The sequence below is a fragment of the Anastrepha ludens genome, chromosome 2, assembly GCF_028408465.1.
Source record: "Anastrepha ludens isolate Willacy chromosome 2, idAnaLude1.1, whole genome shotgun sequence".
Lineage (NCBI taxonomy): Eukaryota > Metazoa > Arthropoda > Insecta > Diptera > Tephritidae > Anastrepha > Anastrepha ludens.
In genome coordinates, this window is record NC_071498.1 from 132351723 (window position 1) to 132373645 (window position 21923).

The following is a 21923-nucleotide window of genomic DNA, read 5'->3' on the forward strand; positions in this document are numbered from 1 at the left end:
TAAATATATTTTTAAGTAATTAATCGAAGATTTTTTCTCACCGATACATTTTTTTTTTGTAAACAATTTAAGGCCGAAATTTGGATCAAAAATCGGGTTTGTTTTGAGAAACTGCCATTTTGACAACAAATTTTATTTTGCTAATTCATTCGATTAGGATTTACATTTACTTTAACGAAATCTGTTTGGTTTTTTTTTAACTTCAGAGGATTCAATTCAGAGATATAGTGGTCATCGCAAGACGTCTTTTTTGAGAGGAGCTCACGGAGATCAGCTGTAGCTCTTTTCCAAATAAATATTTTTACTGAGACTAAGTCTTAAAATACAGTTAAAAGATAACATAATTGTACAAATTTTTAGATCAATAAATTTTTTCAAGAAACGTTGTCCAGATCAATACCATCCAAATCCGGGCATAAAACTCGTTAATTATCTCTGGATAGCGCAATCCATTCACCAATAACACCTGTTATTGGGAAAACCCTTTATAACCCCTTAAATATAAAAGAGCTGTACACAATGCAAGACCGAGTAACATCCACAAATTTTTTAAGATTGCATGGCTGAAGATTCCGAAGCAGCGATTTGAGCAATTTGTGGACTCAATGTCCCGCCGTTGTGGTAGCCGTAATAAAAGAATTAGGGAAATCCAACTAAATATTAGTTACAACTTTGTATCTGAAAACTATGTCAATGCAGTTTTTTTTCAATGTTTTTATAAACTTTGTCAGAATGCGTTGTTTATATGACCACTGCTATTTTAATGTTAAATATGAATTTCTATTGTTATAAAAATTTTTGTTTTTCGTTATAGAATCGATTTAATTATGTGTTCAGTCAAAGAATAGTGTAATATTTCAAAATAATAATCATAAATTAACATTTTGTTTTAAGTCTAATATATTTTTGGTACTGCTAATATATTTTCGTCTTCGCAAGTGTATATCGTTAGTCGGCCTTCGAGAGAGCATTGGAAAAATCCAGAGTCACTTTTAAACTAAAAATTTATATTACGAACTCTTCCAAGGTCGAAAAAAGGTAAATCGAGAGGGTTCCAGCTTTGAAGTCTGCAATGGCGAAGGTGTTTGCGCAAATTAAATGGGAATTAGAATTCGATTCAAATGAATGCCAAACACAAAGAAATAGACCGATCTGGGTGAAAGTTGGTGTGTGTTCCACTAAGAGATGCTACTAACTAAACCTATCTCTCTGACTTTGCACGGACTTTTCAAATGACTCTGTGAAATTGTGTTGTTCAGCGCAACGAACTGGGTGTTGGATTGGCTACATTTTGTATCATAATATAAAGGGTTTTCCAATAAGAGGTGTTATTGGTGAATGGATTGCGCTATCGAAAGATGATTAACGTTTTTTTATGGCCGGAATTGGATGGTATTGATCTTGACAAACTTTTATTTGCAACAAGACGGCGCTACGTGCTACACAAGTAACGAAACCATTGATCTTTTACGGGAAAAGTTTCCGGACCGTGTTATCTCTCGAAGAGGTGATCACAATTGGACACCGGGATCTTGTGATGTAACACCTTGTGACTTTTTTCTTTGGGGCCACGTGAAAGGGACACCAACAGCGCAGGGTCGAATCCAGACCTCAAAGATGGAATTCGTGAGGCTATCGAGGACATATAAATAGTAGGGCAGCCACTTTGCAATTTGGTTATGGAAAATTTCATGAAAAGGATATTGTTCTGTAAGCGTGTATTAACGGCATACCTTCCTCTTTATAATAAATAAACATCCCATCACTTATATAATATTATATAAAAAAAAAGCATTTTTCTTTGAATATCAAAATAACACCTCTGTTTGGAAAACCCTAGATCTTGAATTCTTTAAGGAGTCAGAAAGTTGGAATTAATCTTGTTTATATTCAAATACTACAATGACTTGCTATGCTAAATTTCTTTTATTTTCATTTAAGATCTCTCGGCCTATTGATATCCATCCATTTATCCACCTTTCTAAAGAAAATAAAAATAATTGGTGCGTACACTTCAATTAGGTGTTTGTCTTCCTATTTGCGGTGTGCTGATGTTGTTCCACAAATGGAGGGAGGGAGTCGCACGCCGACTCCGAACGGCAGATGGTTTTTTATGAAGAACTTTTTCATGGCAGAGATACACTCGGAAGTTTTCCATTGTCTACCGAGGGGCGACCGCTATTAGAAAAAAACTTGTTTTCGCTATTATTTGATGTTCATGCACGGATATCCGAACCCAAGCACTCCCGAATAGTCGTCACGCACTTACCCATTCGGCTATGGCGACCACCCATCCACCTTTCTACGCCGCTTAAAAACTGCCCTTAAATATATATGTAGTTTAAGACAATATTCTATTAAATAAATAGAGTTACTTCCGGATACTCTTTCGTTGTCGCTGGTTTTGTTTATCAAGTTTTGTTTTGTTATGATAACTAAATTTGTTAAAAACAATTCTCTTTTATCTCTTTCCCCTTTGCATCTATGACCATTGGCTATGGCTCAAGAAATACTCACGCACGTCGAGCTGTTAAGCAACGTTATTTTCGTTATTCTTATAAAAATTCGCTCTGAACAAAGCAGCTCAGTCTCTGCCCTCGCTCAGCGCCAACGCAATCAACAGGTTGAAATGAAAAAGCCCAAAGAGTGGTCACTCAGTCGTTGCGGAAACTTTGACGAGTTAGTGCGTCAACAATATTGTTGCTGATACAATTTGTGGTGGGACATACAAACACATCCACGCGCGCGTACATACACACAGCCAATATAGAGACATACGCGCATGCGCCGCTGATTTTGCTCTGTACTCGCACACATAGACATGCACATATTCGTATGTGTTGCGTAGGGCGGTTGTGCGGACAACAGCAATGGTAGAGTGTTGCTTTCGGCGACGACCATAGAGTTCGTTTTCTTTGCGCTGTTTGTTGGTTCATTTTGCTCTTGTAGTGTACGCCATACATATAAGTTTGTATGTGAAAGTGATTCATTTCTTTAAAATGTATGCAAAAATGTGCAGAAACCGAAAAAGTGAAATAGTATAACCATTTAGAAAAATATATTAATGTATATATTTTAGTATATTGTATTTTTATATATAAATCGCAATAGTTTTTGAAACTATTTGGCCCAATACAAATATACAAATACACAGTGATTTGATACGGTGGTGATATGTCTTTATCGAAAGCGCGCAAAAACGGAAATCGTGACGACTGCAAACTGGCGAGGCCACGCAATTGCAAAACTTATGGCGGTCATGCAAGAAATTTCTATGGGAATCAGCAATTATGCGAGAAAATTTTGCTCACACTCCTACTACTGGCGGGATGTTTACTCCAATTTGGCTGTAAGTACCTACAACATTAGTAAATTAGTCTCGATGAGTGCGAGTGTATGTGGCTGTGTACGCAAGCATGTTTCAATGAAAATACGTACATACAGTGATGGGCAAAAGTATACATACACCCATTATTTGCGTTCGTTTTAAAGCCGAAACAATTTATTGAAAATTGTGTTACTCAGTTTTATTTGAAACCTTTTTCGTATCACAATAGAGAAAAAAAATCCATTCCTTAATTTTTTCTTTAAATTATGCAACATAACAAAGTTGTGAGGTGGAAAACGCAAGACCAGCGTTGCCAAAAGCCTACATATGCTGTGTTATCATAGGGTGGGTAAAGTAAGCACCTTTTTTCATTCCTTTTATTATGTGCTGTATTTCGTATTGCAGCTTCACCAATACTGAATTCAGTCGTGTTTTGTACACCTAACCATTAAAAATTGATCGTTTGAAAAGTCTGTGCAAAGTCAGAGAGATGGCACTACTGGCGCATATCGGGGCTATGTTTAGTGACCCCAGCGGGTCAGAGGTTAGAATTTGCCCGAGATAAGGTATGCCTGTAGTAAAAGGTGACTAAAATCGAGGGTGACCAGTCCCTGAGCAGTATGGCAGCTCAACTGGTAGTGTCTTCGGGTACAAAGTCTGACCGAAGACTTAATCTCGATACCAAACGAGGAACAGAATCCCTCAAAGTGCGCTCTGACCTTAAACGTCAAAAACGCAGAGCGCGGTATAAGAGAACGCGCGTATAAAAGTGAGCTATTTCGATGAGGTTTCTGTGTTAAAGGTGATTCGATGAGGCCTTTCAACAAAAAAAAAAAAAAAAAAAAAAAATAAAAGAATGTTCCCTTCATCATGTACGAGCATGGTGAACAATAGAAAAATCCAGGAGCGACTGACTCATAGTGGGCGGTTACTTGGTCAGCGTCTGTTCTCCATGTTAGGAACGCCTGACTTTGTAATGGTGTGGAGTTGCTTGCGAGCCATCAGGATTGATTCCAGTAAGATCCTGACTACGGCATACTGGGGTTGAAGCAGATTGCGAATGAATTGATTTGGTTAAGTGTAGTTAATAGCATCTCTTGGACGAATACACACCAACTTTCAGTCAAATAGGTCGAATTCTTTGTGTTTGGCATTCGTTTGAATCGAGGAAGTCGAGTGAATTTGCTATTCCATCACGACAACGCAGCAGCTCACACCTCAGCAGTTGTGGTCCCAAAATTAGTGGAGTTAGAGTTCCAACTCATTTCTTCTTCTTCGTCTTCGCGATAAACGCTTACACGAATTTGGTTGAGTTTAGCAAAGTGCGCGAGTCCTTTCTTTATCGTACTAACCGGCGCTAATTGGGCACACCAAGTGAAGCCAAGTCCTTATTATTTATGGATTTTATTTTTTCTAATTTTAATTTGAATTGTTACATATTTCGTATTTATGTTATGGATGGAATTTTCCCTGCACACTATAATAATTTTAATATTTTTGTAATAAAAATGAATGGTTTTTGTTTTATAAATACTTAGGTAATATGGACTTCTTAATTATTTCTTTTGTGCGGTGTTTTGCGAAAATATTTAAAGTTACCCGAAATTTACCATATGTCGCATGCATTTTTTTACACTACTTTTTTTGCACGTATTTCTAAGGAACATACATAAATAAGTACCTTTACAAAGCACTGAACAAAGAGCTTATATGAAATTTTGTTTTAAAATCGGTGAAACGTTTACCGATACATTTGAATTGATAAAAAAAGTTTATGGCGATGATTTTTTATCTCGTGCCAGAGTTCATGAAGGTTTACATGTTTCAGAGATGGTTGTGAGGACTGAGATGGTAAATGATAATGAACATACCACCCAAAACCAGTAATCACCGAAAACTCCATCGAAATTGTTCGTAAATTTCTCTAAACTGAACCGTAAACATCGTTGAAATTCATGCAATCGGAGTTAAATATCTCCAAAACATCGATTTATCGCATTTTAACTGATCATTTGGGTTTACGAAAGGTCTGTGCACGTTTCGTTCCGCACAAGTTAACTGAGCACGAAAAACTGCTCAGAATTCAACATTCGTAAGACCTCATTAAAGAGGCGAGAGAAGACGAGAACTTCCTTTACACCATTGTGGTGTAACTGGTGATAAAACGAGGTGTATTGAACACGAACCTGAAACTAAGCGTCAAAGTGCCGAATGGAAGGCCCCAGACGAGTCACCAACCAAAAAATCGTGTTTAGAGAAGTCAAAAATCAAGTCGATGCTCATTTATTTTTACGATTCCAAGAGAATTGTCCACAAGGAGTTCGTGCCAACAAGCCAAACCATCAATGAAAATTTCTATCTTGTCATTTTGAAGCGTTTGTTGCATCGCATTCGTCGAATTTGCCCTGAATACCGCGAAGGCGGAAGCTGGCGCTTATTGCATGATAATGCACCATCTCATCGATCCACTCTGGTGACTGATTTTTTTACAAGAAATCGCATTTTAACCATCAATCACTCACCGTATTCACTTTATATGGCTCCCTGTGGCTTCTACCTATTCGGAAAATTTGGAAAATTGCATTTGGCCATGAAAGGAAAACGTTTTGCGTCCATAGAGACGATCCAAAAGACTTGTACCAACCTCCTGAAGGACGTTCCGGATTCCGGTGTGAAACACTCTTTCGAAAAGTTTTTAGACCGCACAAAACAAGGTATCGAGGCCAGAGGGGACTATTTTGAATAAATAAACTCGAAGTTATCAGAACAATTTTAGTTATCAGAACAGACTATTTTAGCTCAATCTTGTTTATTTTGGACTTCACCTCGTATATACATATACAAATACGGGGGGCGCCAACTAAATACTGAGAACTTACTGCATGAATACGAAGAGTAAAATCAACGTTGCTAAAATACAGCTAACGGTATATTTCCAGATATTAGAAATAGATAAACTACAACCCATCAACTATTTGGTGGGGTGACATCAGTCACACAGGGGGTTTACCGAAACTTAAACACACCACCGTAAAGCCCAGATTATAAATACACAAAGAGCGTATAATAGAAGCCTGGAAGAGTATAACATCTGCAGAGCCGACAAATTTAATTATCTCGACATCACGACGGCTTTAAGCGGTTATTGACGTTAACGGTGGACCAACTAAATACTAAAAAGCAACAAAATCTAGGATTAAGTAAAGTTTTTACACTATAGTAAGTTATTTTTGTACTGTAAGTAGGCTTTTGTCAGCGCTGTTTTGGCATATTTCCCTCATAACTGTGTTATTTTATATAAAATTTTTTGATTGTTTTAGTTTATTGTGATTCAAAAAATGTTTCAAATAAAACTGTATCAATACAATGTTGAATAAAGAGTTTGGGCTTTCAAACGAACACGAAAATTGTGGGTGAATGTATACTTTTGCCCAGCACTGTATATACAATATGTCTATATGTATGCGTTAACTTCTGTGCATTTCTTTTCGACTGCTTCAACCGTTTTCGCTTTCAAGCTTTATTTCTTTGCTAATAATTAGACAGCGCTTAGCAGACACGAAACTAAGAAAGATAAGTTAACTGTAACAGAAGCGAAATTCCAATTCACTTTCAGTGCAAAACCTGTGAAACTGGTGGCGTGGAACGAAAAATGTTTTGATGCTTGATAAACATGTGCATATATGTATGTATGTGAACAAGAAAAATACCAAACAATGCTGCCCACTTTTATTTGCAAATGCCGTACGACGTTGCAAATAGCATTAAATTGGTGCAATCGAAATAAATTTAGGCCGGATTTTGAAATTAGAATTAAACTAAATCCAAAGCAAATGCATGAGCAAATATTTATACAAGAAACATATTTTCATATGCACTGAGGCAATTGTGTGTTTCCGCCTTGAATCTACATATGTGCACACTTGTATATGTACAGGCGTTGGTGGTTTTTTCTACACTTTTAATTATTCATTTCCATGTGAACAATGAGTACCAAGTTTGTGCCGTAACTCTTTTGCTTTCACACTCAATGTGTGAGAGACGTGTCGGCTCCGCCGTCAAGAGAGTGCAAATGAGTAGGTACGTAAATAAATAAAAAGAGCAATTCTTCACAGCTTTACAAAGAAACTTTCCAGGCATTCGTGTGCATTTTTTGTTTTATCAAAAACGATGGAGATAGCCACTCTACACTCTTTAATGCTATATTTATATACACAATACATATGTAGGTATGCCTTCATTTACCAAATTCAAGTTTGGCTTAAAATATATGAGTCATATTAATGCGTTTTGTATGTATGTATGTATTTTGTATATAGAAGCGATAAAAATAACCACAAATAATATAATTTTCCCGAAATAATTAGGACAACTTGAAGTGCCTGCTCGTCATGTCACGCATGTCTAGTGTGGTATCTCTCTCTTTGCACGTGCCATAAATAATTTCAAAGGCTAGAAAATAACGCTATTCGTTGTAAAAGCTTAGAGACAACATATAACGGTAGATCGAGTTAAAAAAAAATTAGAATTAGCGCGTACGCTTCTGTTAGGTGTTTGGCCGAGCTCCTCCTCTTATGAGTGGCGAGCGCTTTGATGTTGTTCCACAAATGGAGGGACCTACAATTTCAAGCCCACTTCAAATGCCAGATATTTTTTTTTGAGAAGCTTCTTCATGGCAGAAATACACTCGGAGGTTTACCATTGGGGAAAATCTGCACCGAAGCTTGCACCTCTGTCTTCACTGACGGGAGTCGGAGTAGGGGTTTTCTCTAAATCAGCCAATATGTCTATCTCCTTTAAACTGCAAATACTGCTAGTGTTATTTAAGCAGAAGTCTTTGCGAACCTGCAGGCATGTAAAATGTTAAAGGAACGAGGGAGCGACGGAGATATTAAAATTTTCTCCGAGCCGCTATCAAGGCTCGGACGACGGCATGGTGCAGAACGAAACTAGTAAACTCCTGTAAGGCGGAGATCAAATCTCATAGGTGTGCAGGTAACATTTCTCTGATCCGGGTTCCAGGATATAGAAACATGGAGGGAAGTAAATTTGCTGATGAGCTTGCGATGATGGGGACGGAATTGTTCTCAGCGACCTCATATCCGGCCATCGGCATCCCCCTGACTGTTTTTAAAAGGGAATTGCACATCATATTTCTCAGAAAAGCGCAGTAGAGATGGAGTTCCTTTTCTTCATGCCTTATTTCGATCCTGTGGCTCCAGTACAATATACGGAGGACTCAAAAAGTCCTGGAGACTCCACGCCATTCAATCTCCAAACTAGTAGTTGTGTTTACCGGCCATTGAACAATCGGCTCACAGGCGAGGTTTACCATTTAGCCCCCAAGAGAAGAGGATTGTTGAGGTCTTTCTCTGTAAATGTCCAGGTTTGGCAGCTTGCCGATTAAGGTCACTGGGCGCTCCTTTCTCCCATCAATCTTCTTCATTAAATCAACAGCTCTGGCTGACTGTAGATATCTGCCTTTTGGAGGTCTCATAATGGTATCAAAGCGCCGTTTACTGCTACAAAGTTGTAACGCATATACAGGGTTCTCCAATAAGAGGTGTTATTTTGATATTCAAAGAAAAAAACTATTTTTTAAATTATCGGATGTTTACTTAATTATGAAGAGGAAGGTATGCCGTTAATAGTGGAAAACAACATCAGGCAAATGACCATCACGACCACGCTTACAGGACAATATCCTTTTCATGAAATTTTCCATAACCGAATTACAAAGTGGCTGCCCTATGTCCTCGATAGCCTCACGAATTCCATCTTTGAGGTCTTGATTCGACCCCGCGCTGTTGGCGTAAACCTTCTCTTTCACGTGACCCCAAAGAAAAAGTCGCAAGGTGTTAAATCACAAGATCTCGGTGGCCAATTGTGATCACCTCTTCGAGAGATAACACGGTCCGGAAACTTTTCCCGTAAAAGATCAATGGTTTCGTTGCTTGTGTGGCACGTAGCGCCGTCTTGTTGAAAATAAACGTTGTCCAGATCAAGACCATCCAATTCCGCCATTAAAAATCTCTCGATAGCGCAATCCATTCACCTGTAACACCTATTATTGGAAAACCCTTTACTATCTTACAGATTGACATATAAATGCGCCCAAAAAGAAAACAAATATTTTTACTATATTTCGAAAGGACTCGTTTAAATTAGAATTTCCGTGAATTCTTTAAGCAGCAGTTCATTTGAATGGCTGCCTCAACTGGATCTGATCAAGTTTTAAAAAAATATTTTATTGACGATTTGAAGTTATATCCTATGAATGCCAATAATCGTTTTAAGAATCTGATTCGTTTTTGGGGTTTGTGCAGATTGCAGGATCACCCTTTTATTCAATAACAATGCATTTATTCGTCCATATTTTGATAGCTAATGCATGTACCTTACCACTTCATCGCAGTCCGTTCGTACGGGTATCGAAATGAGCTCAAGGAATGGTGGATGGAACTGTCTATAACTTAAGCATATTCTGGATGCCAATTCGCAGGTGGGCGTCTGAATTCTAGCAAGAATAAGCATTTGGCGATCGTTAAAGTTTGACGCATGCGTAACCACTGCATAAAATAGATTCCTGGATTCTAGATTAAGCAAGCAAAAATATGTCAATTACTTTGTTTCTACGGCACGCGTAACCGCACTACACTACTATTAGTTGTTCAATAAGTTTTGCGGTTCGATAAGAAAAACAAAATACACGCATTCCAACGAGATTCCAATTTATGATTTAGATCCCTGAAGTGAGAACCTGGAAGAGCTGCAAAATACGCTTCCACAGCTGTTATGACCTCACCATTTGATGTAAAATGCTTTCCACGCATGCATTTTTGTAGGTCTGGAAACTCATGGGCGTCGCTAGCGGCGACCAAATATGGTGAATACTCTTGGATGCTCCAACCATTCGAAGTTTCATGTATGGATTTCAGCCATTGTAAAAATGCACTTGCGGCACTGTGCATTGTCATGATAAAAATATTTTTTTCTTTTGCGAACTGGGTCTTTCTTCACGAATTTTTCCTTTAGCTGGTCTAAGAGGTTACAATAATATTCAGAATACGTTGTTTTACCAGTTTGCAAGTAATCCACAAACAAAATTCCATTCGCATACCAAAAACTGAGCTAACACCTTCATGGCTGATTTGTGGATGAACTCTTTTCGAAGCCGAGGGTTCACACCACTCTTTTGCTACTTGCTTTGTTTTAGGATCATGGTGATTGACCCAAGACTCATCCATAGTGAAGATTCGAAGCACAAAATTCATTTTATGCTTCACAAAACTTTCTAAATGTTGTTGAGATAGTCGCATTGTCGCACTCGAATGTGTTTTTGTTCCTTCAGTCAAAATATTGCTTACACTGCCCAATGAGATGCAAATCTCTTTCAGTTACTCGAAGATTTCCCAATACGATATGTTGTATTCTTTCTAATGATTTCTGGTGTTATTACTGTTTTTGGATGTCCTTGCCCGTGGATCGTCTTCAAGGCTTGTACGGCCACGTTTAAAACCAGCAACCCATCTTTCTACTGTACTAAATGATGACGAAAAGTCCTTCTACACTTTCAACATTCGTTCATAAATTTCCTTTGCTTTTAAATCTTCTAAAGATAAAAATTCAATCACTGTACGATAATTGACTTCTTCCATTGTAGAAAATACTGAGACACGTCGGTACTAAATGGCTTGTAAACGAATAATGAATTGACAGATTGAAACGAAACTTCCCATACGTTCATATGAAGAGTGTACGAATATAACAAAAAAAGTAGCAACGCCCTCTCTGAGTACAAAGACAAATGCCTATATAGCATACCCTTACAAACATGTCAGCTACTTATCCTTATTCGAAAGAGCAGCGAACGAAAGATGGCGTAACGAAACCACCTGCAAAATCGCCCGTCAATTGAGACCGACTCTCAGTGCTAAGCGCACAGAATCTCTGCTGAGCCAAGATAAGTACAGTTTTTACGGGACACTGCTTAATAGGTAGACACTACCAGAGGATGAGCGTGCAAACACATGACTTCTGCAGCAGCTGCCTAGATATGGAAGAAAAATATCTCGCACATTCTGTGCCATTGTCCTGCTCTACCCAGGCGTAGGTAAACCATTTTAGGTGCCAATTTTTAATGAATTGGAAGATCTCAGTTCTGCGGAAATCAGGGATCTTCTAAAATTTTGAAAATTATACACTGTTTTTAGTAGAGATAAGGACACGTTCCTCATCCAACATCACATGGGCTATGATCCTGATTGTGTGCCACAGGACAATCGCTTCAACCTAACCTAACCCCCTCTCTTATCGAATCGCAAAACTTGTTGTACAACCTAGTAATTAACTTTATTGCAACTTTTTTCTTCCAAAGGCAAAACCACTTGAAGAGTTCACAGTAGTCATATGGGTCTTAGGCCAAACTTACAAGGTTTTTCACCTAACCTTTAGCATAATAGTTCAATTCTTCATGCTGATAAACTCATTGTTCTTTTCTTCTCAGGCCTATATCTGTACATATGTAAAGGTTAGTTGATGTGCCCTTCAAAATTTGTAGTAAGCCTAAGGGATTTTTTGGGGGTGAAATAGATTTTTTAGTGCATATCGAGTTTTCCGACTGCCAACACAGACCCAAGATGTATCTGAATGCCATTCACTCGCAGTAATTGGTCACTATAGTGGATAAAAAAATCTATTGTTTATTAATATAACTGCTTTCCAATTCAAGTAATGCAATTCTTTCTATTCTCTCCAATAATACTTCAGTGGCTGACGAAGACGGGGAGGATGGCCCATATCGGGGAAAATATTTAGGTAAAATAAATTCATATCATCATCAGGTGAGTTAATCAAGTTTCCCACGCTCACTAGAAAAAATTCTCTTAAGAAAAATTATATATATTTTTTGTAGGTATCCGGCGATGTGTACGCCGTAAATGAGTACACTTTTTTAATAATTGGTTTTAATTATGACGGCAATGGCGCTGATACGTTTTTTTGGGCCGGCGCATCAAATCGTCCCGGACCACAGGGATTCATTGTACCGGATGAATATGGCAAGTATGTACTATAAATATTTGTGCACGGCTACAAAAGCTGTCTCTATTCGAACGACAATTACACGGCCTGCTTTCACAGAGCCAACATATTGGACCGTTATCACAATAAAGACTTTACGCTCACCCTGCCCGACCGAAAGAAGATAACTGAAATCAAATGGTTGGCTGTTTACGATCTTAACAATCAGAATAATTTCGGTGATGTTTACATACCGGAAGAATTCGAACCACCACGGACACAGGCGGGCGGTACATTCTCTCGCCGTAGTCACAATGTCAGCAGCACCGCCATCGAGTTCATTGACTCGAAAACGATAAGTATCAAAGATTTCACTTATGATGGCTTGGGTAAGCGTACGTTCTTTTGGACTGGCGTGGGAGCGCAGCCGTCAAGCCGCGGTAGTAAGATACCCGACGAAATGGGATAGTAAGTGTGAAAAACAATGGTATATATTCTGATCAAAAAGTACCCGAAATTTGTCATGCAAACGAGCCGTGTTTGAAATATTCTGCAAATTATTAATTTTGCTTGTGTTGGTTCTCTTGAGAGCAATCTGTTAGATAGTGTGTGTGGAAAATTTGAAAACTAGACGATGGGGACACGACAATGTTGAAACCATTAATTACGAGTAGTGCAAAGAGTTTAAGGTGGGCCATGCTAATGTTGTTGATTTGTTTCGCTCAATGCGTCCAACTCCTGGGGACTTGAGCACAAGATTGTAGTGAAGCAACTGGGAGCCTGGGCAGCTACACCGGAACTAAGCTCGAACGTGATGAATTACATAGTAAATGAACTCTTTCCAAGTCATGAAATCAAGAAGGAACGGAGTGTCAAATAAATGTGACAAAAGAACCTCCACTATTCACTAGTGAGGAACTCTAGTTAGCCGTGGGCAAGCTCCGAAACAACAAGGCTCTAACACCGGATGGAGTACCCACAGAAGTCCTCAAGGAGATCGCAAAAATACGACCACTAGTCTTACTAGTCTTTTACGACGCCTGTATAAGAGATTGAATTTTTCCAGAAATCTGGGAAAAGCAGCAGCTCGTGCTTACAAGCAAGGGGAAAGGTAACACAGCAGGAAAGCGCATTGAAAGACTGTTCAAGCCTCGAAGGCGGCCGCAGCCATAGACCATGCCGGAGGACTTTCGGCAAGACAGAACGGCTTTAACGCGGATAGTCTACAATAGGGGCAAACCGATACTGTCATAAACAGCGTAGAAGCAGTGCAACAGGGTAGTATCTAATCCATAAGCATAGTCCTCCTTGTCACCTTAGAGACAAGGAACGCTTTCAACAGCGTAATACGGGCGGACATTTTGGCCGCCTTAGAGCAAAGGTTCAAAACTCCAGCATAAGTACAGCGCATAAAGAGAAATTTATGGGATCGCAAACTCATCTATCAAACCCCAGAGGATTTTTGATGTATAGACGTCACATCAGGAGCGGCACAAGGCTCAATTCTTGGGCTCGACTTGCGGAATATTAGTTAATACGAGATATTCAATATAGAAATTTGCGATGGTATCTTTCTAACCGGATACGCAGACGATATCGCCGCAGTCATCACAGCACGAAACCTTGACGAAATTCGTAGAAAATTTATCCAAGTTATGATACTTAAACAAACGTGTTTAGATTCACGTGGTTCAAATTAGTCACAGAGAAAACGGAGTTAATGCTTCTAACCGAGAAGCACATCCCGTAAGAAGAAAGCATGCAAACTTGCTCAAATACTCTAACTACAGAAAAAGTTCTAAAATACCTAGACATAAGATTGGATCCAAGACTAACCTTCTGTGCCCAAACAAAACACGCAGCAGAGAAAACCGCTAATATGGCATCTTTACTCAGTAGGCTGATGGCAAACATTGGAGGACCAACCCAAAGGAAACGGGAAATAATGATGAATGTGAGCAATTGCGCTAAAGGCAAATCACCGATGCAATCTCCTAGCATCGGTATAACCAACGGCAGCTCCGAGAGATGTGTCTGCCTACCACACAATATCAGGACCAGCTGTTTAAGTGATAAGTGGTTCAATACCGATAGATTTACTAGGCTTTGAGAGGAAAAATTTGTGGGCACTAAAGAACGAGAAGATGGAAGAAAGAGTAATCCAACTTGCAGCTTGCGAAAGAAAGGATGAAACGCTGAGATTAAGACAAGACCGCTGGAGAATCGAAATACGCGGCAGATGGACGGCCAGACTAATAAGAAACGTCACTACATGGTATTGCAGCAACTTTGGTGAAGTCCATTTTTATACAACCCAAATGCTTTGGGGGGGTGCAAAATAGGGTAATGTGAACACTCCTCATTCAAATACGGTGACGCACCCTTAGATGACGCTGAACAAACTTTTTCCAATGCATGCGTTGGGAACAAGAACGTCGAACGCTGGAGAATGCAGTGGGTCACATAGCCACTGAAAATATAATCGACAAGATTCTAAGCAGCGAGTAAACGTGGGACAACATCAGTGGTTTCGCGGAAAAAATTCTCCGGATGAAAAAGTGGAATGTGGACGCAGGCACACAAGCATAGACTTTGTATTGAGGAAGATGGAACGCCACTCTGAATTTGAAGCTTTGTTGATGGATTTCCTTATTTGCCTTGTTGTGGGCGACTCAGAATTCCTTCTACCAGGCCAAACAGTAAATAAAGAGTGAGTGTGCCGAAGTGTTTTAGGGAGAATTTTTAGCAAGAGCCCAGAATGGTAGAGAACCGATTCTTTGTTTGCTCACCATGCTCGACAATGCACCAACTTACACCTCTCTTCTTTACCAAAAACAATGCTCCGAGTTTAACTAACTTGACCTCGCGCGTTAAAAAGAAATTCGCGGAAAGCTTTTAAAATCTTCTTATGAAAAGTGTTTTGAGGAAGTGGAGGATGAAGTGTTCAAAGAGATCTCTTTGCAGGCAATAAAATAAATAAATATCAATAAATAATTGAACCTTTTTCGTTTTTTTGACAAATTCTGAGTACTTTTCGAGTTATGTGCCATATAGTTTTTACTATTAAAACATTACCCATTCGGGTTTCTCATCTCATACATTTGTTTATTCAACGTAGCTTGGATCCCATTCGCAAATATGAAGGGGAAACTATAACTTTAGAATTGCCCGGCGATAAAACAATTTTTGACATTGACTGGATTAGTATATACGATTTGGCCGATAATGAGAATTTTGGACATGTCTTGATTTCCGACAATCTGAACGTGCCACCGTCATTGGTGAAAATAACACCCTATGAATTTTCTCTGCCTAACTGCCGGCAGTTGCACAAGAACCTTCAAGTCTCCTGGGAAGTATTCGGTCCACAAATTACACTTCAACTATCCGGCCAGGTGGAAAAGAATGATTATATGTCGTTCGGTATATCAGGCTCGGAGACGGCGAGTCAAATGATTGGCGCCGATGTGGTTGTGGCATATATCGATGATATTCGCGGCTATTCAGTGGACTACAACATTACGTCCTTAGCGCCGGTAAGAGACAGGCATACACATTTTTATTCGATAAAGGTAAAATAATTTGATTTTATATGATATTTTAGTGTGTGCAAGTTTTGGGTCAAAATAAAGGTGTATGTCGCGACGATGTGGTTGGCGGTTTGGACAGTTTTCAGCTTAATACGTACAGTCGCAAGGATGGCATCAACACCATAACTTTTCGACGCACCTTGATTTCGTGTGAGTATTTACAAATCAGCATTCATAATCACATGCATATAAAACAATACATATGTATGTACGTATGTAGTCTTTAAAACTTTATTCAAAACATACACGTGCAATATGTAGTTAGAGCACTACCAAGGTAGTTACGAATATATATTCACAAACTGATTCATAACCGTTGCTACTTCAGCGCCTCAACTGGTTCTATCAAATTCGCTGAGAGCCGGTTAACGGTCTGATCTTGTCCACACTTTCAGAATTATTTTCACTATGACTCATAATTGGATAATAACAAAGATACAGTCATTACGTTCTTCGAGCGCCAAGTGCCAGCAAAAATTCCTCGTTGAAGCTCGCCATAACAGTGATGAATAGTCTTGACTACAAAGAATTTAATTAAAACAAGTGATGAAATCCCAATTCGGAGCAGACCGAACTTTAAATGCACGCACACATTTTAGTAAAATTTAATTTTGACTGACTACTAATTTTTGTAATCGAACGAACTCATGAGCAATGTGAGTTACATACTTATATTTTGTAACATTAGAGGGACAGACGGAAACTCAGTCTTAACATGACAACTACGCTTTATATGAAACGTTCAATCGATGTGTTAGGCACCCTAAGAATACTATATTCTATATATTGGACTCCTGTCCTGTGAATGCCGTAATCGGAGTCCAACCACCACCTATAGCAGATGAAGAGCTCCAGCTTCCTCGTGAGACACGTGTAACACTGGCACAATTACGTTCTGGATATTGTAGCAGGTTAAACTCCTACTTATCCAGAATGACCTCGACATACCAAACATATGTCCGGCATGTGAAGGCACCCCGCACGACACTAACCACCTAAAACCGACTCATCTAACACCCCTCTCCCTCTGGACCCAACCCATCGAAACAGCTGTTTCCTGGGCCTACCTTTAGATGAGCTAGACGAAGACGACCGGTGATATGCCCGACATTGGCGGGGCTACTATTACTGTTAACAAACCAAAACAAAAAGCTATATTCTTCCTCTGCACCCAACAGGTGGCACCGCTCGTCGTACTTATTTTTTGGTTTCGTTATTTACACCAAATCTGACCAATTTTGCTTTGTTTTCTGCATCTTTTGATTGGCTCGATAACCGATTAAGCGATTTTGACCGAGTTTAACAAGGCCTTCCTCTTCCTTTACTATCACCAGTTGGCATAGCATCAAATATTTTCAGAGCCGGATCGTTTCCATTCGGACAACATGACCCAACCAACGAAGCCGCTGGATTTTTATTCGCTGCGCAATGTCTATGTCGTCGTAAAGGTCATCATCGTTCCAACGTCTACGATACTCGTCCTCGCCAACGTGCAAAAGATCTAAGTCAGCAGAATCTTTCTCTCAAATATAATACTACAATGGAAGCCTCATCGGATATTGCCAACGTCAGCGCCATACAATAGGACGGGCATAATGAGAGCCTTGTAGAGTGTTAGTTTTGTTCGCCGAGAAAAGGCTTTACTACTCAATTGCCTACTTGTCATAACTACGTGGGTACTGATACGCAGGAGCTACTTCGTTTTGTCCTCGTTCACCACGAGACCCATTCGCTTTGTCTCTTTATCCAGTTTGGAAAAAGCGAAACTAACAGAGCAGTTTAGCGCTGGTACGGAAAATCTTCACTCTCACCAACGTAATTAATCGCAATCGTTCGCCATTCCAACGAAGGCATCCTTTTACTTTGTCAATATAAAAATATAGTGGGCAAAATACCAAATATTTTTTGCTACCTACTTACTTAATTAGTGTTTACAAAAACTAAGTGGGAAAGGGCTTAGGCTAACGACTGTAGCATTTGAATCACTGAAGCGGTGACTGTTTAAGCAAATAAAATAAAAATAATCAACTGTTTAAATGCTTCAACAAGTACGCCTAATTTATTGGTTAAGTTTTTCTTAGCTTCATTCATCCTAAAATTTTACTCATTTTAAGAACATACCAAAATTGATAACTATTTTTTGGTGTCTCCTAATAGCGGATTCCGGTGACAAGGAGATCCGGCTCGACAGAAGTAATTACATAGTCTGGGCTTTGGGGCAGTTGGATTCTAACTCAGAGCCGGCATTCCATTTTGTATATCCAAAAGGTGATATCCTCATCGATTTCAATACAACGGAGCCTGTAAATGATTGCTTCAGCTTTACAAAACGTCCCGAAACACCCATACAAATATGGGAACGAGTACGCTTATATGACCCGTAAGTATAAATGTATTCAACTGTATTTCGCAATTTTCGGCAAAAAAGGAACTCGAAGTCCCCAACATATGTAGAAGAGTTTAAACGCAAATATACCAAAGTGTCTTTCAAAAGTGACGCCTAGATGTCAGTAGTGAATAATTCCTAGACGGCACCTTTTTAATATCATCTTTGACATTTGCCAAATAGACAGATACAAAATATATACGATAGAAAAATGTGTTCAAATTATTGAAATTTATTCTGAAAAGGGTCGATCTTTAAGAACAACAAATCCCACAATTCATAATTTTTTGGTGGAAATAATCGTCCGAGTGTATATAAAAAAGAGGCGTACGCGCCAATTATATAAATATAATCGCCCGAATGAAATCCAACGTAATTGATAGAAAAATTGTAGAAATCCAATCCATTTCTCATAAAAGTTTTAAATGTTTTAGTTTTTTTTACAATGAATTTCTTAATACATTACTTTCATGTAAACAGCTATCATAATAAATAGGACTAAGTTGGGGCCTTTCCTCATCTATCGTATATTGGCTTTGCACAGCGTAGTAAGACCAATCCTAACATACAGTATACTAGTATGGTGGCCGGCTTTAGATAAGTTATATATAAAAAAACCATGGTACATGTACAAAGAATGGCCAATCTTTGCATCTGCGGGGTCCTGAGGACCACACCCACAGAGGCACTAAACATTATGCTTAACCTATTACCAATAGAGCATTTCGGCAAGCACACAGCTGCCGATTAAGGGAAATCGGTATACTCAGAACAAACCAGAGAGGACACTCTTCAATTTTAGAAAAATTCCCCTGCATTCCTGTTACAATGGGTTTCTGTAAGACCAAGGATACTACCTTAGATAAATCCTTCGTCACAGTATTTCCTTCCAAAGAGGAATGGGATGACAGGCTTATTGTTAAGAAAAATGGCTTAAACATCTATACAGATGGCTCAAAACTTGACAACAGAGCAGGTGTAGGGGTTTATTTCGATAAACTCAGAGTTAGCCAATCTTTTCGCCTCCCTGATCATTGCAGTGTATTTCAGGCGGAAGTCACAGAGGAAGTAAAAGGCGGAAGTAATAAAAACGAGAGTATTATCCACAAATGAAGTCTTCATATACTCGGACAGTCAATCAGCAACAAAAGCGCTAGAATCTAAAACACACTCGTCAAAAACAGTCATAGATTGTTTTAAACTTCTAAATGACGTATCGAAATACTGCAAAGTACACCTTATTTCAGTGCCAGGCCACAAGAATATAGCAGGGAACTGCAAGGCAGATGAACTTGCTTGAACTGGTACAACGCTCGACCTCCAAGTGGATAAGACGCTGATACCTATGCATATAGCCACTTGTAAATTACTGATAGATAGGGAAACCATCAATGAGGTAAATACAAGTTGGCAAAACCTCTCAACATGCGAACTGAGCAGACAGACATGGCCGAAATGGAACAGCGGTCGATCAAAAAGCTTATTAAGATTTAACAGAGGAGCTATAAGAAAAATGATCGAGGTATTAACCGGTAATTGTCTAATAGGCAGCCACGCTAGAAGGTTAGGACTCCCGTACTTCGATTTTTGTAGAAGCTGTCTAAATACAGAAGAAGAGGAAACAGTCAGACACCTTTTAAGTGAGTGTGAAAGCTTAGCGACAAGGAGGCTCCGCACTCTTGAAATATTTTTTTTTTTTTGATGTAGCGGACATAAGGCATCTAAAACTAACGAAGCCTTGCTCGATAATTAAAGCTACCGGATGGTTTGAAAAGGAACCCATAGGGTAAGGATAAGTTCCAGTTATATCACAATGAACCTATGAAAGGTCTAAGTGTGTCATTGGGACAGCTACCCCACCTACCTACCTACTTTCATTTCTTTGTGTACAGATACTTTTTCTGGCAAGCCTATATTTTAAAACAATATCTAGGTGCGTCTTTTGAAAGACCCTTTATAAAGGTAATTTTCGATTTTTTTTTCAGAATTTTCTACCTCAGCTTAAGCCTCGGTATTTTTGGTTTCGACATATGAATTTTCCACTTATCGCATCATTATTTTATATGCTTTCAGTACACAACGGACTTTCAGAGCCTATCTGGGACCTTCCGGCGGCTTACGCGGCTATCAAGGGATTACCGGGCACGTTTCCAGTGGTTTGGCTTGGTACATAAACGGTTACATGACACCTGAGCTGTATTTGAAACGTGGACTTACATACACCTTTAAGGTACATACATATGTTATTCTATAGGGCCTTATAAAAAGGGAACACACACACATTGTAATAGAACTTTTGCAGAGCCCAATCCGAAAGCTTTTAGCGCTTCAAGTGGATTTAAGTTGATATTATAAGGATGTAGACCAAGGCCACATTAACAGCTACGAATTCTTTCATCCATTTAGGTTCGCGGTGGCAATAACCCACATTCGCCGGAGCATTACCATCCCATGGTGATAACGGATGAACCACATGGCGGCTACGATCGTCTCAGCGATGCAAAACAAAGCGAAATTCGAGTGCTGGCGGGTGTTGAATTTACACGACGTGGACGACCCAAACCTACTGCTGCCGGCCCGTTGTGCCTCTCCAAATATCCCATTAATTATGATCGTCGTTTGGATGATAACTTTCCCAGTTTCAAGAAATTCAATCGTTCACTAATCAACATTTGTCCCAATGAAGAGCCCGCCACTTTGGAGATTACACCAAACATCACCTGGCCCGATACTGTGTACTATAACAGCTTCACACACGCCAATATGGGCTGGAAAATACATATCATCGACAGTTTTTCAAATTTGCGTAATGGAGCACTTCATCAGGCGGTCGTCATGGTGCCAATGAAATTAGTGTTGTTGTTGTGGTGTTTTAGATTCAGTGCAAGCCTAATACTTGCTGGTCAGTAATGTACAGGTATAGGAAACCTGCGACATCATTTTCACAGCCCCAGTCCTTTGCAGGGGCAAGGACTATGAAGCAACAAGTTGCAGCTCTTTTTTCATATTTAATGATTGACTGATTTCGAAACTATTTCATTCATTATGCATAAATAAAAACAGTAAAAAATACTCGCGTGAATAAGAATATACGAATATGCGACGATCATGAGAATTTCGCATAAAGTCACACCTACGCATACTCGTACACGTACATATTTACCCACATCGCAGAGTGTACACTAGTTGTAAAAGTCACAATGTATTGTAGTTTAGCGCATTTCTGTGTAAATAAAGAAAATGTTTGATAATTGTAGATATGTCCATATATGCATACTTCAATTGGCAAATAATAGAAATGGAAAATTTATATTTTTTTGTTGTTGCAACAGTTCACTAAGCCCTGCCACTGCGGTGTAGTCAGCGAAGGTCATCGTCTAACTAGATGAGATGGCTCTGCAGTTTCACATGTCGGAGATGTATTGAGTATGGCGGGGTCGCTTCTGGATAAGTACGTAATTGAGCCAAAGTTACGCGGGTCTCAAGAGGGAGCTGAAGCTCTTCCTTTGTAATGGATGGTGGTTGGACTCCGATAACGGTATTCCGTAGTTGGAAATTTAAGAAGGTGGTGAGAGTCTCCCGATGAATGTCGTTTAAT

At 39.2% G+C, this 21923-nt stretch overlaps 1 protein-coding gene across 1 annotated transcript; it reads left to right on the plus strand.

The window, feature by feature from the left end:
* The first annotated feature begins 2670 nt into the window (after positions 1-2670).
* On the plus strand, positions 2671-21623 carry LOC128855357 (protein Skeletor, isoforms B/C). The gene is made up of 9 exons (XM_054090210.1): positions 2671-3349; positions 12098-12171; positions 12243-12391; positions 12470-12817; positions 15468-15885; positions 15954-16089; positions 18097-18319; positions 20399-20555; positions 20732-21623. Exons 1-9 carry the CDS (start codon positions 3175-3177, stop codon positions 21233-21235), a joined length of 2184 nt encoding a protein of 727 aa, XP_053946185.1. The 5' UTR covers positions 2671-3174; the 3' UTR covers positions 21236-21623.
* The last annotated feature ends 300 nt before the right edge of the window (positions 21624-21923 follow it).

Bases quoted from the DNA above. Each gene is read 5' to 3' on its own strand.
- LOC128855357 (XM_054090210.1), top strand. From the start codon at position 3,175: ATGTCTTTATCGAAAGCGCGCAAAAACGGAAATCGTGACGACTGCAAA. The intron at 3,350-12,097 runs GTAAGTACCTAC...ATAATACTTCAG, and splicing joins ATGTTTACTCCAATTTGGCT to TGGCTGACGAAGACGGGGAG. The intron at 16,090-18,096 runs GTGAGTATTTAC...GTCTCCTAATAG, and splicing joins TCGACGCACCTTGATTTCGT to CGGATTCCGGTGACAAGGAG.